The sequence below is a fragment of the Neomonachus schauinslandi genome, chromosome 7 (genome assembly GCF_002201575.2).
Source record: "Neomonachus schauinslandi chromosome 7, ASM220157v2, whole genome shotgun sequence".
In the NCBI taxonomy this organism is placed as follows: domain Eukaryota; kingdom Metazoa; phylum Chordata; class Mammalia; order Carnivora; family Phocidae; genus Neomonachus; species Neomonachus schauinslandi.
Window position 1 is genome coordinate 66,590,867 of NC_058409.1, and position 23,865 is coordinate 66,614,731.

At 35.1% G+C, this 23,865-nt stretch overlaps 1 protein-coding gene across 1 annotated transcript in view; it reads left to right on the plus strand.

The window, feature by feature from the left end:
* The window catches only part of ADGRV1 (adhesion G protein-coupled receptor V1), a 521,249-nt gene that overhangs the window by 61,015 nt on the left and 436,369 nt on the right, over positions 1-23,865 (plus strand). The window contains exons 11-21 of the mRNA XM_044916755.1: positions 2,047-2,270; positions 6,647-6,773; positions 6,868-7,053; positions 7,808-7,988; positions 8,717-8,880; positions 9,944-10,067; positions 11,464-11,730; positions 16,309-16,435; positions 17,639-17,856; positions 18,493-19,236; positions 21,571-21,944. Of these exons, the coding sequence (XP_044772690.1) occupies positions 2,047-2,270; positions 6,647-6,773; positions 6,868-7,053; positions 7,808-7,988; positions 8,717-8,880; positions 9,944-10,067; positions 11,464-11,730; positions 16,309-16,435; positions 17,639-17,856; positions 18,493-19,236; positions 21,571-21,944 (2,736 nt within the window). The remainder of the gene's footprint in view (positions 1-2,046; positions 2,271-6,646; positions 6,774-6,867; positions 7,054-7,807; positions 7,989-8,716; positions 8,881-9,943; positions 10,068-11,463; positions 11,731-16,308; positions 16,436-17,638; positions 17,857-18,492; positions 19,237-21,570; positions 21,945-23,865) is intronic.

The following is a 23,865-nucleotide window of genomic DNA, read 5'->3' on the forward strand; positions in this document are numbered from 1 at the left end:
ATGTTGAAAAGCTTCACCATTTACAGCAAGTCTTCAATATGTCATTTAAGTAACTGATTAATATGTGATTTTTCCATCATCTTTTGCCATATTTGTTAGAATAAAATTAGAATTAATTGCTCATGGCCAGAATTGGATATTTTGATGTAGATGCTTTTAGATAGTGCTATGACATTTGCCAGAGTGATAGCCAAACATAATTTTTCTTTTTTTATTGGCTAAGTCACATGTATTGCAGGTATCCTTGACCTATTCCATTATTAGCATTCCTCATGCTTGCCTTGGGAAGGACTAGGGTGGCTGCGTTGGGTTCTGTGCTTGGCTGTGGAAGTGATCCACTTGGATCGCCATTCCACTTGGTGGTGGTAAAGTTGTGGAATGCCAAATCTGAGGAATTTTATGTTATATATATGGGTACATTTTTGTGGGTGCACACACACACACACACACACACACAAAAGCACACTCACATATATAGCACCCCTACCTGACCCCTACCCTGATTGAATTTTCCTACCATCTATCTAGGGATGGCTCTGACTTTCAGGTTTACCATTACCTGGGTTCTGGTCTATCCCTGAAACCTTCTCTAAGACTCTCATAACTTAGATTTGATTTAAAGTGGGTTGGGGTTCAGATCAGAAAAGTGGAGAATTGTTTTTGTTATCGAAGTCTCATGTCAAAATATGGTATTCGCAACTTCCTTTGTTTATATATTTGATTCTATAAATTGGCAGAGCAGCTCATTTTTCAAGATGGTTCTGATTTTTTGTATTTTTTTATTAGTACACTGTTTCTTTCTAAAAACTGAAAAACTAAAAACGTTTAGAGAGTGGATTGCTTTTATTCATTATCTGCTGTCAATTTACCATTTCATATTTTTCCCTTGAGGGAAATTAGTTTTGAGGGAAAGTTTTGGGCTCTGTGAACCTGCATTCTTCCCCTCTGGGAAACAGAAAGGGTGGAAATTTCCCTCAGCTCTCTTTCTCTTTGTCCCATCCATAGCCCAGACTACACCCACTCCCTCAGGGTGACTCTTAATTTTTTTGTCTTCCTTAAGTATCCTATTTTGCTCACTAGTCAACCCTGACCATTGCTAGTCAAATTAGCAGAATGGCTAGTGAGGAAAATATCTTCCATTTTTCAAGATGGGTTGTGTTAAAAAGCAAAGAACAAAGAAAATACCTTTTTAGGGGCTTAAAAAGAACAGCGTATCTACCATTAAGTATTCATTTATATTCTTTATTTGGAAAAAACTTTATCATTATCTACAATGATCCTTTTATTTTCTATATTTGAAGTGTACTGCACTTAAATAAAACTACCAAATATAATTTGTTTCAGAATTATTATAATAGCAGCCATTTATTTAGCTCATACAATGGAGAGACACTAATCCTCTCCACAAACTTGCAAAATATGGAAGCCCTAGCTTCATTTCACTTGAGGAAATTGAGGTCAGAGAGGTTAAGTAACTTGCCCAAGGTCACCCAGAACTATGATTGGAGTATCTCATTTTATTTCTACTGCATATATCATATTGGTTAGAAACATTTCTTGTTCTTACTTATATTATTATTTTCTTATTTTTGCCTCCATCACTTTAGGATGAATTTTTTGTAATTTTCTAGTTTTAATTATAAAAGCTTATCTTTCAGTTTATATTGTGATATTTCATTAATTCCTTTTTTTGGAGAAACTCTGATGGAAAGTTAGTATTTAGCCAACATGTTCTATGTTTTTCACTATTCTTTGGCTTTTAAAATATCCTTTTATTAAGACAAATCATAGGTTAGGGATATTTTGGGGTGGGAACAGTCTTGCAGATAAATTTGATTAGCAAAAACTAATAAAAAATAGTTATATCTAAAATTATTTTTATACTTAATGAGAAGACATGTTCAGTCTTCTGTTTTAATGTCATTTAATAGTTGGCTTCTCTATGCAGAATACATATATTCATATAATAACAAGTGCATCCACTAACTGAAAAGCTTACATAATTTATTAGCATATATTTCAGGAGAAATTTTTTTTTTTTATAAGGTATATATTCCCTTACATCGGGATGGAACCGATGGCCAGGCTACTGTCTATTGGAGTTTGAAGCCCTCTGGCTTTAATTCAAAATCAGTGACCCTGGACGATATAGGTCCCTTTAATGGCTCTGTTGTGTTTTTATCTGGGCAAAGTGACACAACAATCAACATTACAGTCAAAGCTGATGACACACCGGAAATGAATGAGACAGTAACACTTTCTCTAGACAGGTAATAACCCATTTAGGTTATGTTTATTTAATAGCATTTATAGATGTTTGAGTTCTCTGAAATAATTTTGTTTTTTGTTTTAATTCTTTCCTCCATATAAAGTAAAGAGAAAAAACTAAATAGATAACATTTTGCTGGGCTTCTGACTTTTCTGTTTTTTGTTGGTAGCGTTGGTTAGACTGAATATTGTGACATAGTGAAATTTTACCCTGCTATTCATTATGAGGAAACATTACACAGAGAATTATTGGAAGGTATCAGATATAACATTAAGCATAGCTAATAAATTACTATATTAAAAAAGTAGGCAGCAACAAATCTAAAATGTTTGGTTAAGCAAACAGCTCTGCCTGCTTCATTTTCAACAGGGGAGAGGATTAGAGCTTTTTTTGAGTGAGTAAAAAGAAAGCATTAATCTTCATATAATGAATTCTCTTTTTAACATAGAATTTGAACACTAAATAATACATATTTTTCAGAGAATCAAAAATACAAATTTAAGAGGTCTTTTTCAGTAATAATAAGGATTTACTTAACATTTCTCAGTGGATAACTTATATTAGGAAAATATTACAGTCTCTCAGAGAGATTTTTTTTCAGTAATTCAGAAAATCACCAAAAGTGAAACAAAGTTCTTTGTTTAACTGATGTCAGTTAATTAAAAAAAAAAATCAAAACCAAGCTTATCTGCTACAGTTTTCTATATTAAAATTGATACATATTAGAGAAGGTTAGTGTAGCTGGGGGGCTTTGCAAAATTCATATTTTATAAACAATAAAAATCACAGATAAATTCAATTGGCATTATATTATACTATATTAATCAGGACTGAAATAGGAATAATTATTTTATGGAACCCCTTATCCTCTCTATATTTTACCATTAGGTTTTTCTTTGTAGGTATTTTGTATAAACACCTTCTGGAAACCTGATGAGTAGCTGTTCTTTATTTTTATGTCAAGGAAAAATACAGAATGTAGGGAAAAAATGACTTATGCTTTTAATATGTATTTCACATTAAATCTTAAGGAAAGGTATTTCAAATTATTTTAAAAAGTCAGTGAAATGTAATGTAAATGAAAATTGAAAATTATTTTTTCACTTATGTCCTTTTTTCTTTTAGTTAGGTTTGAGTACTTATTAAATCAATGGGCAGTCTTCAAAAAAAAAAGAAAGAAAGAAAATGAACAACATTTATAAACCAAAGATAAAGCAATTCATAGAAACTCTTAGCTGAGTTTCTGCTTTGGCTAAGTGTTTAAAGAATGGCTTAAATTTCACCTTTGAAAGTTTACTAAATATTTTTTATATTCTTTCAAAACAGTCATTTTTTAACTTGATCATATAAACATTTAAATTAATTAAATATAATTTTTAGGTATTTATTTCTCTCTCTCTCCTATGGGCAAAAACAGTACACAAGGAAGTACAAATCATGGGCTAGAGTATTTCAAAAATTATTGGTTGCTCTCTTTTCAAATACAGGAAATTCATTCAATTTTATATTTATGTTATACTTATATCTAATTCAATTAGTAATAGTGTTTACTTATATTATCTAAATTGTGCATGACTAAGAATGAGCAAATAACATTTGAGTGTTCTAAGACATATTTAATTAAATAAATGTGAGAATAACATCTACGATTTAAAATTACATATTTTATCTAAACCTCCTCTCGATTTTGCAAATTTTTAACAAAACTAAAATGAAAGAATGAATGGTAGTAAGTGTTATTACAATGTTATGATATAATGCAACAAAAATAATTAACACTTTATTGTGGTACATTATAGTTTCTCTAAAGTCAAATTCAAATTCAAATTCTCTGTATTTAGTACAGATAAGAGTTGCTCTAGAGTTCAACAGTTTATGATGCTTTCAGTATCATACCAGTTAAAAATATTTTACTGTTTAGTTTTCCCCAAATCAGAAAAAATTTCACTATGCCAGTTTATTTCAGAAAAATTACCATATATGTGGTGTATAACCCCATATTTATAGTGTCATTTGACCTTAAAAATGAAGCCCTATGGTGAGTGTTGTGAATTGTGTAAGACTGTTGAATCGCAGACCTGTACCTCTGAAACAAATCATACATTATATGTTAAAAAAAGATGATAGTAGGAAGGGAAAAATGAAGGGGGGGATATCGGAGGGCAAGACGAACCATGAGAGACTATGGACTCTGAGAAACAAACTGAGGGTTCTAGAGGGGAGGGGGTGGGGGGATGGGTTAGCCTGGTGATGGGTATTAAAGAGGGCACGTATTGAATGGAGCACTGGGTGTTACACGCAAACAATGAATCATGGAACACTACATCAAAAACTAATGATGTAATGTATGTGATTAACATAACACAATAAAATAAAATAAAATAAAAAATGAAGCCCTAGGGTCGTGCATGTTGACATATGTTTTTCAAGATTGTTTGAAAATACATTACATTGGGGATTTGGAGAAGTATTTAGATTTCCTGTTATGAAGTTCTATGTAAGTAATATTTGTCAAAGTTAAAAGATAAAATGCTATCTTATGGCTTCTTTGATTATATTTCTATGTAAATGATGAAAGGTATGTATTTCTTTGCTTCTAAAGTTTTTTATTTTTTCAAAGAATAACTGGCTTTAGATCTGAGGATGAAGATTTTTGTTTTATTAAAAACCTCATTAAAGCTACTAAGTAATTATAACTCAAGCTGCCTGAGATTTGCTCAGCTGCTGTGGCTTGTGAGCATGCACAGTGCTTGGCAGGCCCCGGCTCCTTGGAGCAGGCCTGGAAAGGAATGTCTTCAATGCGTGTTGACATGCTGGCTGGCCATGGGGTCGTCTTCCCTAAGTGGAAACTGCTGAACCTCTTGCTAGCATTCATCAATAGCAGAGAATCCACTGTGCAGAAGTGAACATTACTAGCTTGTGGGGGAAAAAATGAAAAGCTTTCTTTCACTTTATTTTCGCTCTGTCGTTCAAATTTCTAGCAGTATGAGTGAGATTTTGGCAAACGGTGTCTCTGTCTCCTTTTCCCCCCCTCCCACACTTCTTTCTGTGTTGACAGGGTAGAAACCGAAAGGTTTGTCGTGTATTTTGGGTAAGTGTACAAAACAATGCCTTGTTTTTGGTTATTCAACCTTTTGCTTTCCAAGCTGTTATTTTGGACAGGCTGCAGTTCTGCATGACCACAGGTCTTGAGAAATTTTGCTTGATGGCTGTGCATGCTTTGTGTGTAGTTTCATTTTCTAATGGTAAGGGGAGTGTGTATGAAATATGGATGTATTTACTATGAAAATCACATGACCGCATTAACAGTATCACAAATAACTGTCCTATTATTTGGGCTGTCTCTTCTGCAGACACAAGAATGCTAGGTTTTGGTTGTCAGATTTCCAAAAGCTAGAGAAGGATGATAATTCTGATTTTCTATTACATAGGAAGTGAGCTGTCTTTTCTACATATTAATTGTGGTTTCATTGTAATTTTGAGGTCTGATCATGAATACTGTTTGGTTCAACAGAAAGTCAAATTTGGGAAGGTTTAGAGCAGATTGCAGGATTGAGAATTCTCAAAGAGAATGCTGGCTTTTAAACTCCCAGAGCCCTGTGTCCCAGTCCCTTTGATCATTCTAATTATACACTGAGCATAAAAACCAGAAATATAAAAAAAAATCTTGTTTTAAATATGTTCTTTTGAGAAATGTATAGAAAGTGCTTAACAAGTCATGCATCTCAGATCCATTCTGTTCCATGATTTTTTGTGTTTGTTCTATATTTTCTTTTAATAACAAAAAATAAATTAAAACTGAGGTGAATAGAATCATATGGTCACAAAATATTTCTAAAATCTAATCATAATTTCGTTTATTTTTGATCACTGTGGCTTGCTTTAGTCCATGCAGTTATCCAACTTTTATTTAGTTAGTGTAATCTTATGTCATGATTTTTTTTTAATTCAAGTGCACATAAAGGTAAAACAAATTTATTTAAATATATTTTCTAACTACATGTTAAAATTAAATTTTCCTAAAACTATAAAAAAATCTGTAGATTTTATACTTTATAAAAATATATTTACAGCCTTTGGTTACTTATTTTATGGTGTACTTAGACAATATTTTTGGAGTACTTAGGCAATATTTAATTTCAGTCAAATATGAAAGATATCATGAATTCAGAAATAGAAGTTCTTCCATAAATATTATGAGTAAAAGTATTTTGATCTTAAATAATTTTAGTACACTTAAATTCAGTTTAAGTTTTAACTGATAATAACCTTCATATTCATTATCTGGAAGTGTTGTAAATATTGTAAATAAGGCTGCAAAATTCAGTGTTAAGATTATAGGTGGCAGGTCCCTTTTCTTCCTTCTGACTTCTCCAGGGTCAATGTAGAAAATCAAGTGCTAAAATCTGGATATACTAGCCGTGACCTAATTATTTTGGAAAATGATGATCCTGGGGGAATTTTTGAATTTTCTCCTACATCCAGAGGACCCTATGTTATAAAAGTAAGTATGAAAGAAACTTCAATCTGTTCTGTACTCACAACTTCAGAAGAACAATCTTGAAGAATTTGAACTTTCATGGATTTTTTTTTTTAAGGAAGGGGACTCTGTAGAGCTCCACATCACCCGATCCAGGGGTGCTCTGGTGAAGCAGTTTCTACACTACCGAGTAGAGCCGAGAGATAGCAATGAGTTCTACGGAAACACAGGGGTGCTAGAATTTAAACCTGGGGAGCGGGAGATTGTAATCACATTGCTAACAAGATTGGATGGGATACCAGAGGTACGGGATTTTCTTTCTTTCTTGTGCTTTTGTGGAAAGCTGATAGTATCTAGTATATTATGAATATAGATATTTTGAACATTGACAAGGAGATACAGGAGCAGAAGTGAGCGAGAAAGGACTGAGAGGCTACTTACGTTTGCAAAAGAAAAAAAAAACACAAGCTTAAAAAACAAAGTAAGATTCATTCAACTTTGAATTACATGTTTGTCCTACAGAAAGAAATGCCAAACTACCTGAAATGTGTGTCATCAGTTTTCATCTTCTTTAAGCTTTGTTTATGTTTATTATATGTCACCTGTTTGAACTTTTAATGATATGGGTTTGAACTGAAGTTTTTCTGTAAAATCACTTTTAAAAAAAATAAATTTAAGTTTTGTATTAGTGGAACCACATATTGTTCCATTGTTTTTGCACACCAATACATAGGTAGCTTTTCAATTAATTTTATTTTATTTACTCTTATTAGTTTAAATGGCTAGATCATCAGTGGTAAGGTCCAGTTTTCTTGCTATGTTAGTATAGTATCATGATTTATCTTTTCCTTTTTTGGATAATGTATACTTTCATATATGATGTCTCCCTTAATTGGTAGGAGAGTGTTAAACAATTTTTTAGGAATAATATCAGCTCTTTTGTTTTTTTCAGTGAGTGGGATGTTTCTGGAAAATAGTATTAATCTTCAATAGATATATTTTTATTTGCTTTGAAATTTCAACTTTATATTTTTCCTAATTTGACATGTTCATTTTAGTTGGATGAACACTATTGGGTGGTCCTCAGCAGCCATGGTGAACGGGAAAGCAAGTTGGGAAGTGCTACGGTTGTCAACATTACGATTCTAAAAAATGATGATCCTCATGGGATTATAGAATTTGTCTCTGATGATCTAATTGTTATGATAAATGAAAGTAAAGGAGACGATACCTATAGTGGTAATTTATTCTGCTTCTTATATTCTAGTACTGTTTACTGAAGAGGAAATTAATCATTTTTAAGTTTATTTCTTTAGCAAATTGTTATTTTTAGTTGTCCATCTGCCTTAAAAATTACATATAGTACAGATATTAGTATTTAAAAAATCATATTTAAGATTGCTATTTTTATTTCTTACATCGGTATTGTGGTGATAACTGATAATTTCAGTTATATTTTGATTTCAATTAACCATATGTGGTAGAATTCAAACACTGAAGAATGAGATGAGTCAAATAGGAAAGACTTAAAAAATGAGAATTACTGCTAGGGAGCTATTGCAGTGGCCTGAAATGAGAAGGAGCTTATTTTTAGAACAGTGTCTGTCTAGGTAAGAAAATTACTTTTGAGTGTGCAACTTCCTCTAGCTGGTTTCAGCAAAAATCCTTGTAGAACTTTGTCATAAGTGTGTCTAATTAATCACCATTCTGTTCCCTCTGCGGAATGATTTTTAAAACCCCAAACTGATAGAAAAGATCAAGTCCATTTATTTTATAAATTTTATACCTACAGAAAGAACACTAGATTACATTTAGATACATACCTTGAGGCTATCTAAGCAAATGATTGACTTTTATTAAAAAGAGGTCTTATTTTTACTTTTGTTTTTTTGAGCAGTTTCTTTACTCATTGTTTTAAAATTGTTAAATGTATATTCATACATATTATACACATTTGTATTTCACAGCTATTTATGATGTAATAAGAAATCGAGGCACCTTTGGTGATGTTAGTGTATCATGGGTGGTTAGTCCTGACTTTACACAAGATGTATTTCCTGTCCAAGGGACTATTTTCTTTGGAGATCAGGAATTTTCAAAAAATATCACCATTTACTCCCTTCCAGATGAGGTAAATGTTGCATATGTAACTCTTTATTTGTTGTCATTGCTTAATAACTTTTTTATTTAATAATTAAACATCTGGCAGTATATTTTTTCATGAAAATATGTGATAAAGAATGCAGGTATGATAATGTTTGAATAGAAGCCAAGAGAGGAATATTTTTGGTTTCCCTGGAGCCATCTTCAACTCTTATAACTCACAGTTGCCAGTGACACTGCGTAGGTGTTAAGTATCAGGGATTCAAGTTGAGGTTAAGTCCTCAGCTAGAACTTTGGCCCTTTGAAGCCAATGGTACCATCTACCAAGTATGCTATTGGTGCATTCTCAGAATTAGGACAATCACCAGATGGATCATGGATCCAGGGTGGTGCTCATCTTATTGGTGATGAAGAGAAAGAACTAGGAACAATGGGAGTGGACCTTTCTGAGAGGAGCTGTGTTTAAATGGTCCCGGAAGCCTGTCTCCTTTCCCTTGGGCTTGTTCCTTGAGATAAAAATTCCAGCACTCTTCCATTTTAGGATATGGAGAATACCAGCTTACATGGATGGAATGAAAGAGAAACAGTGTCCACCTAGAGATTTATAGAGGCTCAGAGATAGTGGGGAATCTCATCTTGGTAGGACATGGGATTGAGGTCTTTATGGGTGAAACCTTCCGTAAGGGTTCCTTTGAGAGCTAGCTGAGCTTTTGTTACTATTATGTCCTCTGGTCTAAATGGATCGAAAAGTTATTTTTCTGGTTTTTTTTTTTCTTGTAAACAACATATATCCCATCTTCTTAACAAAAATAATGTGACCTATGTAGTATTTATATTTTTAGCTTATATAAGGCAAAATATCTCTATTTTCATTAAATTTTATGAGTCAGAATGAAGTGGCTTTTTGGATGACATGCACATTATAATGTTTTTTGGGGTCTGAGTCCTACTTGAATCAGAAATGGTGATGAACATTAGTCCTGTCATTAATAGAGCTACTTTTTAAAAAGATAAAAAATAATTTAGGTATATCTAATGGAATTATTTGTACAAATCACCTAACATAAAACATGTGTCACATTTTCCAAAAGATTCCAGAGGAAATGGAGGAATTTACCATTACTCTGCTTAATGCCACTGGAGGAGTTAAACTAGGAAATAAAACTACCGCAACTCTGAGGATTAGAAGAAATGATGACCCCATTTATTTTGCAGGTGGTATTCCTATCTTTTTTGAGTGAGTTTACATCTTTTTAAAGAGTAGATAGGTATGTTTTCAATAACTTTTATAACTGAACATTTTCAGTAAAGCACAATTGAAGCTTGTTTAAATTTGATTTCATGATTTGTTTGGACGATCATTATTCAATCTGTTTGATGTTTTAAGAAATGTTTCCAAAAGTCTTCTGAAGGAAAAAGAAAATATAACAAGTACTGTTTTGTTAGCTTTGTTCTCTCTCTGCCTTCAAATTCCAAGGTATTTCTTTTGCGTTTGTGCAAGAAGGGATACTCTTCCACAAAATTTCTTCCAGTACACGACGTAGCCAGTTCAGGGTTTGGGTACCATACCTAACGGATGCTCATTAACTTAATAACTCATCTTTATTGAACATGTAAATTAAGGCTTCCCCATTTCTGCATTTTAATTCTCTCTTTATAACTCCCTTTTGCCACCTGAGACATTTCTTAGTTTTTACTTTATTTTAATTCCACTATAGTTAGTATACAGTATTATATTAGTTTCTGGTATACAATTTAATGATTCAACACTTCCATATATCACCCGGTGCACTCCTTAATACCCTTACCTATTTCACCCATCCCCCTCCCCTCACTTCCCCTCTGCTAACCATCAGTTTGTTCTCTCTAGGTGACATTTTTTAGTTTTATTTGTAAGCTTAATTGGTATCTAATTCTTTCTTTTTTTAAAAAGATTTTATTTACTTCTTTATTTGACAGAGAGGGAGAGAGAGTGAACACAAGCAGCGGGGAGCAGGCTCCCCGCTGAGCAGGGAGCCCAGTGAGGGGCTCGATCCCAGGACCCTGGGATCATGACCTGAGCTGAGGACAGTTGCTTAACTGACTGAGCCACCCAGGTGCCCCAGTGTCTAATTCTTTATTAAGCCCTTTTTACAAGCTGTTCAATTTACAATTGCAGGAATCTTTTAAAGCTCTTGAATTTTATAGATTCATATTCTTAACCTTCAGTTAACATATACGTAATGAATTAGTCCTGTGTTCAGCCTTCTAACTGCTGTGGAAAAATAAAATATAAGGTTTCTGGGCTTATTCTCAAGGAAGTTACAGTCTAAATTTGGAAATGAGGTATATGAAACAGTAGACCAAGGATTTCAGATAGTATCTAATTTACTGACATATTAGGAGTTGAAGACAATGGATTCTGTAGGAATTAAGACAAGGGGAAGGTTATTGACTAGAAATCATCAGAGGAGTCTTCATGTAGGAGTTGGCACCAGAGCTGAATCTTTAAGCAGAGACACAATGGAGGGTATTTCTTGTGTGGGCAGGAAGAAATATAAAGTGGTGTGAAAATATGTAGATGGAATCAGAAAAGCTCACATGTTCCTTCTTTTCTTCATCAATATTTCAGAACCTCATGTGGTGAGAGTTCAGGAAGGTGAAACTGCTAACTTCACAGTTCTCAGAAATGGATCTGTTGATGTTGCCTGCACCGTCCAATATGCTACCATGGACGGGAAGGCTACTGCAAGAGATGGAGACTTTGTTCCCATTGAAAAAGGAGAAGCACTTGTTTTTGCGGTTGGAAGTCGAAAGCAGAGGATATCTGTATTCATTAATGAAGATGATATCCCAGAAACAGATGAGCCCTTTTATATAATCCTCTTTAATTCAACAGGTAAATAAATTATATTTTTATGGCAGACTTGTTTCAGCGCTTTTATCAAGATGACCTTAAGTGTTTAACTGTCATTGATGACTGTTCAAGAGCAGAATTGCTTATTTTATTGCTTTCTTGAGGGAAAGAGTGAAGAATATGTATGTTGAATCTTCATGTACCTGGTATAATCTGTGGCATTATTTTTAATCTTTTTTTCACAATGTAGTACACGGTGAAAAGTATGATATTACATAAGGAATAGAAATCTTCTAGCTAAAGCTACCCTGAGCCTTGTTTAGTAATTCAAGAGCTTAGAGTATCAGTATTTTGTAAGCCCTTACTCTTCTAGCGTGGTACTGGGCATACTGGCTGGGAAGCTGCGTTCTGGAAATGGCTGAACACAGCCGGCTGTTTGATAATTCTCTGGAGCTGTAGCCATGATGCATGATAATTTGCAAGGAGGAAAAGATAGGCTCTTCCTTCTTCTCTGTACTATAAATGAAGTAGGATGTTTGGATCCCAGTATTTGGGTTCTGAGACTATTTTGACCCAACTTTTAGCAAATTGGAGGGGCTTAACTTGTTTTTATATTTATTCTCTTAAGTGTACAAGGAGCTATTTTTTTCTGAACCTTTTGAGAATACCCCATCACCTCTGAATACGTTAGTGCCTTTTCCCTACAGAGACATTCTCTTACATAACCACAGTATAATTGTTAATATCAGGAAGTTAACATTAATATAGTCACTGCTTGAGACCCCCCCTTCAGATTGCTCCCGTTGTCCCAATAATGTCCTTTCTAGCAAAATCATGCTTGGATTTAGTTGTCATGTCTCTTTAATCTCTTCAATTTGGAGTAGTTCCCCAGTCTTTCCTTATGACCTTTATAATAATACAGAAATCACAGGCTAGTTATTTTGTAAAACATTCCCCATTTTGGGTCTCTTTGATATTTCCCTGTTATTATTAGTTTCAGGTTTTGCATTGTTGACGGGAATTTCATAGAAGCGATTTTCTCTTCTTACCATCTCTTCAGTTGACATGTGATTTTGTTTTGTTCCTTTACAGCAGTGTTTACTTTGACCACAATTTAGGTGGTGATTGCCAGCCTTCTCCACTGTACTTTTTTTTTGAAATGAATAAATATTTTGTGGGGGAGATGCGTTATGTAAATATCCTGTAACTCATCAAACTTTCACCCTTTATCAGTATGGACTCGTGGTTTCTATTTAATGCAGGGGGTTGTATTTCACTATCATCATTGGTTTTGGTGGTCAGATTTTCCCAGATTTGGCTAGTGGTAGCCTGTTTGAGATGACTTTTCTATCTTTTTGACATGTCCCTATTATTCTGTGAGCATTTTCTTACTTCTGGCACAGCAAGCTGTTCCAAACTCACACTTTTCCTGTCACAACCCTGAAAGTGGTCATTTTCCCAAGAAGCTCTGGTTCCTTTTAATGAAGAATGTTATTTAGAAACCAGAATCTGGGCACTAGGTGGGCTTATTGTTTCTGAGCTTATGCTCCTTCTAGGCCTTTTTAATATACAGAGATTGGGAATATTTTTATGCAGGTATGTATTTCCGTATACATACACATACACTTTTACATCTGCAGTTCTGTATCCAACTATATATATTGAAAACCCTTAGTTCACAACAGTATTTCCATTTCTGCCTGTTATTACAGAGTTCTAGTTTTCTTTTTTTCCGTGTTTGTCCCTCTGTTCTCGAAGCGTGTGAAATTCAGCCCCTCTTGTTTTTATTTTTTAAAGATTTTATTTATTTATTTGATAGAGAGACAGTGAGAGAAGGAACACAAGCAGGGGGAGTGGGAGAGGGAGAAGAAGGCCTCCCGCCTAGCAGGGAGCCCGATGTGGGGCTCGATCCCAGGACCCTGAGATCATGACCTGAGCCGAAGGCAGATGCTTAAGGACTGAGCCACCCAGGCGCCACCCCTCTTATTTTAATATATTTACTTCTTTGACTGATTCCCCCTGGACCCACTTTCCCATTGCATCTTTTACCCTCCTTCCACAATGAAGTTGCCTTTCTTACCCCACTAGGGTTCTGGCTTCCTGCTTTAGGATCTCCCCACCTCCATGTGGATGCCATCCCATTCCACTTGGACTCCAACATCCTACGCTAAGGTTTTCTCCTGTGGAGATGCCCTCCTTACCCCACCTTGTGCTGGGTCACTGTCGTGCCACAGCAGTCCATCCTCACTATGAATGCCTGCCTTGTGCTTTACCTTGTACCTTGGGGACTGAAATATTCAGAAAGAGGAAGAGGAAAAGTAAGAGATCACTTAATTTTTGTTTGTGCTGTGTTTCTCCACCATTTTCCCTATCTTGATCTCTCTTCAGTTGTCTCTCTCTTCCTATTTCCTTCTTCTCTTTCTCATTTCTCATAAGACTTAGTAAGAAAATTAAAAAAGTAAAAACTGAAAACTATTATGAGGAAAAATTTAACTTTGTATAATAATGTCCACAAAAGAAATTTTGCAGTTGCAGAAAAACCCACAACTAGTCAGGCCTTACTTAGATGAAAAACATTTTGATGAATTCAGTCATTGTCCTAAAATTTAAATGAAAGAAATTGCTACAGGTAAAAATAGTTTTGGTGATGTAAATGAAAAACAGAAAGTTTTTCTGTCATGTATAGAAACTGGATGAAGAAATGCCATTGTCTTAATACAGTTTACTGTAGGAATAAGTTCTTGATTCCATTTATTACTTTGATGTCATTCTGGGGATAATTATTGTGTCCCAAACATCTCTGAGGTCAAAATGTCACTGGGCTTAAACTCTTATCAGGAACAAAATGTCACTGTGATTAAAATAGTGGATCGGAACATCCAAATCTCTTATAAAGAGAATGGAAAATCACTGTGCAAGGGGAAGTTTGGCATTTATTGTGTAAAATGCATCATTGGGGAAATATATATTTGATATTGGAAGAGAGAGGGATGGAGAGAGAGGTGTCACTGGATAGCTGGCCTGAGGTATACTGCCACTGCATTTGTCTTCAGTATTTTTCCAGATGTGGTGACATCTGAGGATCTAATGACTTTAGCTATGAAGACTTGGATGACATAATTTGTGCTTTTACATCCCTTCTTTGTTCTTTCTCTTCCACTTTTCTCTCCTGTTTCATGATGTCAAAACATCGAGGGCCTGAGGGGATCAATGGTGGGAGGGCTGGACGAGCAACATCTCCAACATGACCTTGTGCTGGCAGTGGATATCTGTGCCTGATAGTTACTGTCCACAGTGTATGTCCTCAGATTGAATTATTGGATCAAAAGATGTGGCCATCCTCAGAGCCCTTGTTAAATATTGTCCGTTCTCCCTGTGGAGAGACAGAATGAGTTTTTAGTACCACCTGTGATATATTGCATGACAAATGCACATGATAGAACCCTGATAAAATTAGATTTTGTTATTTTTGTTTTTTTGATTTTATGATATATTTTCAGTTTTTTATTATTCTGTATTGTCAGCATTTTCTACACAATGATTTACTGTCCTTTTTTATGTTTTTCCCCCCTCTTTTCATTGGCTAATTATCAAGTAAGTTTGAGTACATTGTTGTATATTTACATAAATTATTTTTAATACGCTGGTTTGCTACATATAATTTCTGATTCTATAGTTTTAGTTTTAGGTGTTGCCCTCATCTAATTTTGAAAGTTTTATTTCTTTCAGTTCAGCTAACATTCATAAATAACTTTTGTGTACCAATTATGGAGCTCTACTCTGCTAGGGCATAGAATTGATTAAGAAGGATTTGTCCAAGGACCTTACAGTAGTGTTTGTGTGTGTGTGTGTGTGTACTAAATTAATGTGATAAAATTTATGATAGACTGACAAAGTGGGAAGTGCTATAGGAATGCAGTGGAGATGTTCTTACCTTACCTTTGGAATTCAAGGAAGAATTCCAGGAAGATATGTTGCTTGAGCTGGTCCTGAAGACTAACAAGTGTTGAATAAAGATGAGGAGGAATTTTGCTTGCATTGGGAACAGGAGGAGCAAAGAGGAAGAGCTGTGGACCTCAGGGAAGTGATGAGAAGAGACCTGATGTTTTGGTAGTAACACACTCTGGTTGGAATTCGAGTAGAGGAATCCATTTCAGCACCATAAAGATTGCTTTGTTCTGTGCATGACTGGATCAAACTGCTGCCTGAAGACAGAGATTTAAAGGGAAATGGTCAAGCCAGTCATTCCAATTAATATCAACAGGAGTGTTTTTATGTTATAGGATAATCCTTTCATTATTTTTATGAAATGAATCTACCTCAAAACTTTGAAATTAGATAAAACTATGTTTTTGATTTCTAAATAAACATTGAAGCAATATTCCTATTGTGAAGAAAAGTATCATGTATGTTTTTCAATGAAGTACGTCCTCTATAATTAAACATTTCCACAAAGACAGGTCACATTAAACTTATTTAGGCTTCTCTCTCCTTTATTTATGACCTTCAGTGAGGAAATACTTGCTGAAATTTGAACTTCATTATAAACTTTTTCTTAATTTAAAATATGAAGTTAACAGCAACTTAACTATTCTTTGTTATTTTGACTTTTTAATCTAGGTGACACAGTAGTACATCAATACAGAATAGCTACAGTGATCATTGAAGCTAATGATGACCCAAATGGCATTTTTTCTTTGGAGCCCATAGACAAAGCAGTAGAAGAAGGAAAGACTAATGCATTTTGGTAAGTGTATTTGGATAAGGTAAATTCAAAATTGGATAAAATAAAATAAAACCTTCAGTATGCACAAATTTGAAATATCGTTAATATTTCAAAAACTTAGAATTGGTTAAGAATTGAGTAATTTCACTGGAGAGGGTATGTGCTGTGGTGAGCGCTGTGAATAGTGTAAGACTGTTGAATCACAGACCTGTACCTCTGAAACAAGTAATACATTATACGTTAAAAAAAAAAAGGAGAAGATAGCAGGAAGGGAAGAATGAAGGGAGGGAAATCAGAGGGGGAGACGAACCATGAGAGACTATGGACTCTGAGAAACAAACTGAGGGTTCTGGGGGCGGTGGGGGGATGGGTTACCCTGGTGATGGGTATTAAAGAGGGCACATACTGCATGGAGCACTGGGTGTTATACGCAAACAATGAATCATGGAACACTACATCAAAAACTAATGATGTAATGTATAGTGATTAACATAACATAAAAAAAAAGAATTGAGTAATTTCAAAGTTGGTAGTACAAATGAATGGTAAACTTTGTTTATGCTGTTGCCACTTGTTAAAAAAAAAATACTTTAGGGGCGTCTGGGTGGCTCAGTTGGTTGGGCGTCTGCCTTCCACTCAGGTCATGATCCCAGAGTCCCAGGATGGAGTCCCGCATCAGGCTCCCTACTCAGCGGGGAGTCTGCTTCTCCCTCTGCCCTTCACCCGCTTGTGCTCTATCTTGCTCTCTCTCTCTCAAATAAATAAATAAATAAAATCTTAAAAAAAAACAACCACTTTAGGTGGTAAACAGAAATTATCATTGCTCTTCTCTTCACCCCAAATTCTGTCATCTGTCAGGACGGAGAGACTTGAGTTATCTGAGGTCTTCTGTAACTCTTATTTCAAATGATATGTGACTATCCTCAGCCTGTCCTTTGCTTTTGAAAAACTTTTGCCAGTTCTCATCTAAATATTTTTCAGTTGGGTTTGGAATTTACCCTTCAGTTTGGCCTTTTAAGACTGCTTCTCTTTGTTATTTAAAGTTCTACCTCATTCTCTTACCATGAGATTCATCACGGTGCTCAATAAAGACTGGCTGGCTGGTTTATATTAAAGACAGTAAATAGTAAAAGAATATTTCTGAGGTAACACTGAAAGCTGTCATTAGAGTAAAATTCACTTCTTATACATTTTTCATAAAAATTAATTTAATTTGTTATGTAGGATTTTGAGGCATCGAGGACACTTTGGCAATGTTTCTGTGGCTTGGCACCTGTTTCAGAATGATTCTGCTTTGCAGCCTGGACAAGAGTTCTATGAAACTTCAGGGATTGTTAACTTTATGGATGGAGAAGAAGCCAAACCAATAATTCTCTGTGCTTTTCCAGATAAAATTCCTGAATTCAATGAATTTTATATTTTAAAGCTTGTAAACATATCAGGTGCTGTGTTTTTCCATCTTTTTTATTTCACTACTGAGATTTAATGTTTCACAAGTAAATAATTAGAGCTGTATAGAAAATGCAATTAATAAAGAAGTAAGTATATCTTGATTATCTAACTTTAAATGTCAGAAACACCCTTTTTTGATAGAAGTGTTATTTTTAACATTCATTTTGTGGTTTTAGCTTGGTTAAGTTTTATGGATGGAGACTTACATTCATCCTCAAACTTGTAAATAGATTTTTCTCCACACCAAGTAGAGTATCTCCAACAAAATATTAATGGAAGTTAGAAAGTGCAGTTTCATGAAAGCTGAAAGCTGAAAGCTTGGTCTTTGTGCCATTTAAACAATTTAAACAATCAATTTTCCCATCACTTTTGGTTTTAAGCACAGGAAATAAAACTCTCTAGTTAATATCCTCTTTTCAGGCTTGATTGGTTATTAATGAAATTATTCTGAATCAAAATACCCCTGAAGATATGGTGAAAACCATATGGCAAAACAGTTGTTCCACTGATCAATGAATATATTATTTAACCAGAAGTTTGCTAGTCAAATTCCTTTTGTCTTCACTTTATACGATAAACTACTTCAAATTCTGATTTCTTGTTCATTATAAATCATCTTATTACAGGTGGATCCCCAGGTCCTGGGGGCCAACTAGCAGGAACCAACCTCCAGGTGACCGTAATGATTCCATTCAATGATGATCCCTTTGGAGTGTTCATCTTGGATCCAGAGTGCTTAGAGAGAGAAGTTGCAGAAGATGTCCTCTCAGAAGATGATATGTCTTATATTACCAACTTTACCATTTTGAGGCAGCAGGGTGTGTTTGGTGATGTACGAGTAGGCTGGGAAATACTGTCCAGTGACTTCACTGATGGTTTGCCTCCAATGACAGATTTTTTGCTGGTTGGAATTTTCCCTAGCACTGTGCATTTACAACCACACATGCGGCATCACCACAGTGGAACAGATGCTTTGTACTTCAGTGGACTAGAGGGCGCATTTGGAACTGTTAATCCAAAGTACCATCCTTCCAGGAACAACTCAGTTGCCAACTTTACATTTTCGGCTTGGGTAATGCCCAATGCCAATACAAATGGATTTGTTATAGCAAAGGATGATGGTAATGGAAGCATCTACTATGGGGTAAAAATTCAGACAAATGAATCCCATGTGACCCTTTCTCTTCATTACAAAACTTTGGGTTCCAATGCTACATATATTGCCAAGACAACAGTCACGAAGTATTTAGAAGAAAATGTTTGGCTTCATCTTCTAATTATCCTGGATGATGGTATAATTGAATTCTACCTTGATGGAAATGCAATGCCCAGAGGAATCAAGAGTCTGAAAGGAGAAGCCATAACTGATGGTGAGTGTTGTCTTTATAAATAGGATACTGAATTTTGAATTTTTAAAAATTTTGATTTCTTAAAAAGGCTAACAGATATTAAAAAATCTGCTTGTGTATTGGTTTAATTTCTTTAAATAAAACTTACACCTACCAAGACCATAAGTTCTGTACTGAGTGTTGCAGAAATGAAACAGGCAGTGTCTGCCCTTGAGGTACCTAAAATAGGTTCTGGGAGAGAGATATGCAAAGAGATCACTTCAGTGTGTTGTAGGAAGAAAGAAAAAGATTATGAAGGAGGAATATTTATCCTTCCACTGGTAGGAGGAGGGATGGGGCATGATAATTCCATGTAGAAAAAAGAGCAGAGATGTAGAAATGTGAAAGAGCATATTGTATTTGGGGAACTGATGCTTGGGAGGTCTTGCTGGAGGTGAAGGGTGGTGGGCATAAGGTTAAAGAGGAATCAAAAAAGAAAAATTACTCTTAAAAGCCCAGCAATTACGGGGGTTTATAGTATCAGTAGGTAAAGTGGTGAATCCTATGGAGAGCTTTGAAGAAATAATCTTTGTTGTCTTTTAGCTGGATTACATGCTGTTTCTTTGAGAAATACATCTTTGTGCATATTTAAACACAGATATTGGTTATCTTTGTTATAATCACCAATTCCTTCCCAGCCCCTCCATCCTAGGACGTGATTATTTTTTGCTTAGTAAGAAAGTAGAGCACAGCTTTTATGGTTATAGCTTAATAGAATATTTTTCTTCTGAACCTCCTGGACTGGATGTCTGGTTGTTATTTTTTGTTCCTAGTAGAAAAAAAAGATGGGCAAAGGAAACAACATGCACACACTACTGATTTCAACTGCAAGGATTATGTTTATAGCACTCTGTAGCATTAAATTAATCACCTTTTGATTGTGTGAATATGTTGATTCGTTTGGTGATGGCATGTTGGTAGGATGAGAGTTGGAAAGATTGGGGAAAGTGAGAGCTGGGTGTTTCTTTTCTCTGTTTAGCTTACTGCAAGGAATTTAGATTGTTTTTGTAATTTGTACCTTGGAAAGAAAAAATTTAAAGTATATATGTATTTAAAATTTATTGATGAAATATATGTTATATAGTGCAAAATATATGAAAGTGTACATATTGCAAGTATACAGGTAGATCTCAGGTATACAGGTAGATCAGTTTTTAAAACTTTAAATTCATCAGTTTCAGCACCTGGGTAGCTAGCCCCTGATCACGAAACAGCATTCCAGAATCCCCCTGGCTCTTCTCCAGTCACTGACTCACCACCCTGCCCATCTCCTATTGCCATTTCTAAGAGCATAAGATTAGCTTCTCCTGTTTTTTACTTTGTGTAAATAGAATTGAGCAGTGTGTATACTTGAGTGCCTGGCCTCTTTTGCTCAGTATTGTTGATAATGTTTATCCATATTTTTGCCTGTTGTAGGTGTATTCCTCTTACTACTAAATAGTCAGCCCAGAACCACTGGAGAATGTGTGGGGGCCACTGTGATAATAATGTGCAGGATACTTCTGACTACCCTGAAAAAACCACCTGGGTAGTGGGTAGTGTGACTTGTAAGCGCTGCTTTGGTGGATGATTTTGATAAAAAATATTGCTTGTACTTTTTTCCCAAAGCACTCTCAAGCTCTCATCTTATGTAAATGTCTTGCTTGAGTTATTGGAGAGGGAATAAGTAAAGAAATAAGAACTGGTAAATTTTTGAAAAGGTTGTTACTGATAAAGAGTAATATAATTGGGTTGTATGTTGTGATTACTATGAAAAAGTCTGTAAGACTTGCTTATGATACTGTTCCCGGGGAGGAATACTTCTTTTCCTACATCCATTGCATTAATTGTTTGAGTAAAGAGTTATATTTGGTCCATGAAAACTTTTGTTGAATTCTCACAGCTTTATTTAACTCAAGATGCATTTCTAACAGATTAAGGCTTGATGTTCTGGAAGAATAGTAATACAAGAGTTTAAAAAATTGTGACTGAATTGAATCATTCCATTCTTAGATGCGCAAAGAAATTTTAAAATTTCCTGGAAGAAATGTCTATCTAAATATACACTCATACATACATGTATATACATATACACACATATATACACATGTACAGAATATCCTTAAGTACAAAATGTCTTAAATCCCAGCAATTACAGATTCATTTTTCATCATAACTGAAAATAGCCTTTATTTGATTGTATTCTTGTTATGTGTTTTACTTATCTAATAAAACCTCTCAACAAAATTGCTTCACTTTCTGAAAGAATTATACACTTGTAATGTGGGACAGGATACTTGTGGATATTGTAGCAATTAAACCCATTTCTAATTTCAGGTCCTGGAACACTGAGAATTGGGGCAGGATCGAATGGCAATGACAGATTTACAGGTTTGATGCAGGATGTGAGGTCCTATGAGCGGAAACTGACCCTGGAAGAAATTTATGAACTTCATGCTATGCCAGCAAAGAGTGATTTACACCCTGTGTCTGGATATCTGGAGTTCAGACAGGGAGAAACTAACAAATCATTCATTATTTCTGCAAGAGATGATAATGAAGAGGAGGGAGAAGAATTATTCATTCTTAAACTAGTCTCTGTATGTGGAGGAGCTCGCATTTCTGAAGAGAATACTACAGCAAGATTAATAATACAAAAAAGTGACAATGCCAATGGCTTGTTTGGTTTCACAGGAACTTGTATACCAGAGGTAAGTAGTGAGCTGGGGTAATTTTGGAGTTAAAAAATTCATTGTAGGTGGATTTGTTTGGAAGTTTGGGAGTGGGCTTTCTTTCATTTGGGAAACATGCTTAAGTATCTGTGCTAAGCCCAGAAGTATGCTAGAGCCAGTGGTTGCAAAAGTAAATTATAACGTCTTTGCTCTTATAAGTTCACAGTTTGAATCAGAGGCTTAATCAACTGATAGAAGTAATAAGGAGTTAGCAAATGAAACTTTGGCAGTTATTTTTTTTTAAAGATTTTATTTATTTATTTGACAGAGAAAGAGCGTACAAGCAGGGGGAGTGACAGGCAGAGGGAGAGGGAGAAGCAGGCTCCCCTGCTGAGCAGGGAGCCCGATGCGGGGCTTGATCCCAGGACCCTGGGATCATGACCTGAGCCGAAAGCAGTTGCTTAACCGACTGAGCCACCCAGGCGCCCCTTGGCAGTTATTTTTAAAGTTAATGCACTTCACAGAATGCACAGAATATTCCATGTGTCATTTACTTTGGCTACTCTTTGGATACTGCATAAGTAAATGAAATAGTATATGTTGAAAGCTTCTATGGATAATAGTAATTGAAACTTTATTGAAATGTGATTTTTTGAGGTTTTTTTTTTTTTTTTTTTTGTGAAATGTACTTAAGTAGTTACAGTGTTCTTCCATGTTGCATGTGTTGGGTATAATGCCTTCCTTATCACCTTTCTTGGCCAGCTTCATTCATTAGGCTCTTTTACTGTCCTTATCAGTTCTTTCCAGGTTTTCAAAGATTCGTAATCATCTTGGTTTCCTGTCCGGTAATGTGAGATCTCATGATACCACTTTCCAGGTGTTGAGTGTGACAGTATCTCCATGAAAGGATGCCAGGGAACAAGAGTCCTTCCCTTTGCAAGTTGATTCTTGTAGATTTAGGAGGGCATTTTTGTAAATTGAAACAATTAAGAATACCATGAATCAGTAGAGAGTGAGAAAAAGTATCTTGGTCATAGGCCTGACCTAGCTCAAATTGGGGAGCTCGCTCTCTGGAATGTCTTATTGCCCTTCTTAGCTCTTTGGTTTGGTGATAATCATAAGAGATCTTCAAATAATGGGCTTTTTCTATACCAGAAATACTAGAATATCCTACACTAGGGAGGACAAATGTCATACAAATCGGTAACTTAAAAAAGAAATGTTTATCTATAATGTTAATACTTTTAAATATTTAGTCATTAAAGAATTTTACCTGGTGAATTTTTTATATACCTGACAACCCATAATACAGCTGCAACAAATATTACTTATGATTCTCTCCACTTAATAAGGTTAGAAGCTTAGAGACCTGAAAAAGTAACCCAAGTTGAATTAAGTAAGACTGGATCAAATGCCTGATTCAAAGCTTGGCAGTTATCAGCACTAAATAAATATTAATTTTACTTTTTCTCCTAAGGTACAGTGGGAAGAACTGGAATTTGAACCTATTTCTTGTGACTTCTAATTTTGTCTTTCCCCCTATATTTTTAGTATCATCATCTCTATTTTTATTTTATTTTAATTTTTTTAAAGATTTTATTTATTTATTTGCCAGAGAGAGAGAGAGGGAGAGTATAAGCAGGGGGAGTGGCAGGCAGAGGGAGAAGCAGGCTCCTTGGGACTCGATCCCAGGAGCCTGATGTGGGACTCGATCCCAGGACCCTGAGATCATGACCTGAGCCAAAGGCAGACGCTTAACCATCTGAGCCACCCAGACACCCCTCATCATGTCTATTTTTAAAAAGACAGGTGTCTTCCATCAAGTTGTGAGAACCATTAGGGTGCCATGTAAAATCAACTTCCCTTTAATTCCCTTTATGACCTGGCATCTGCCAATGGCTCTGGCTTCCTCTTGGTCAGACTCCTCTTTGGTCAGGATGTTTCCGTCAGACTTGCATGT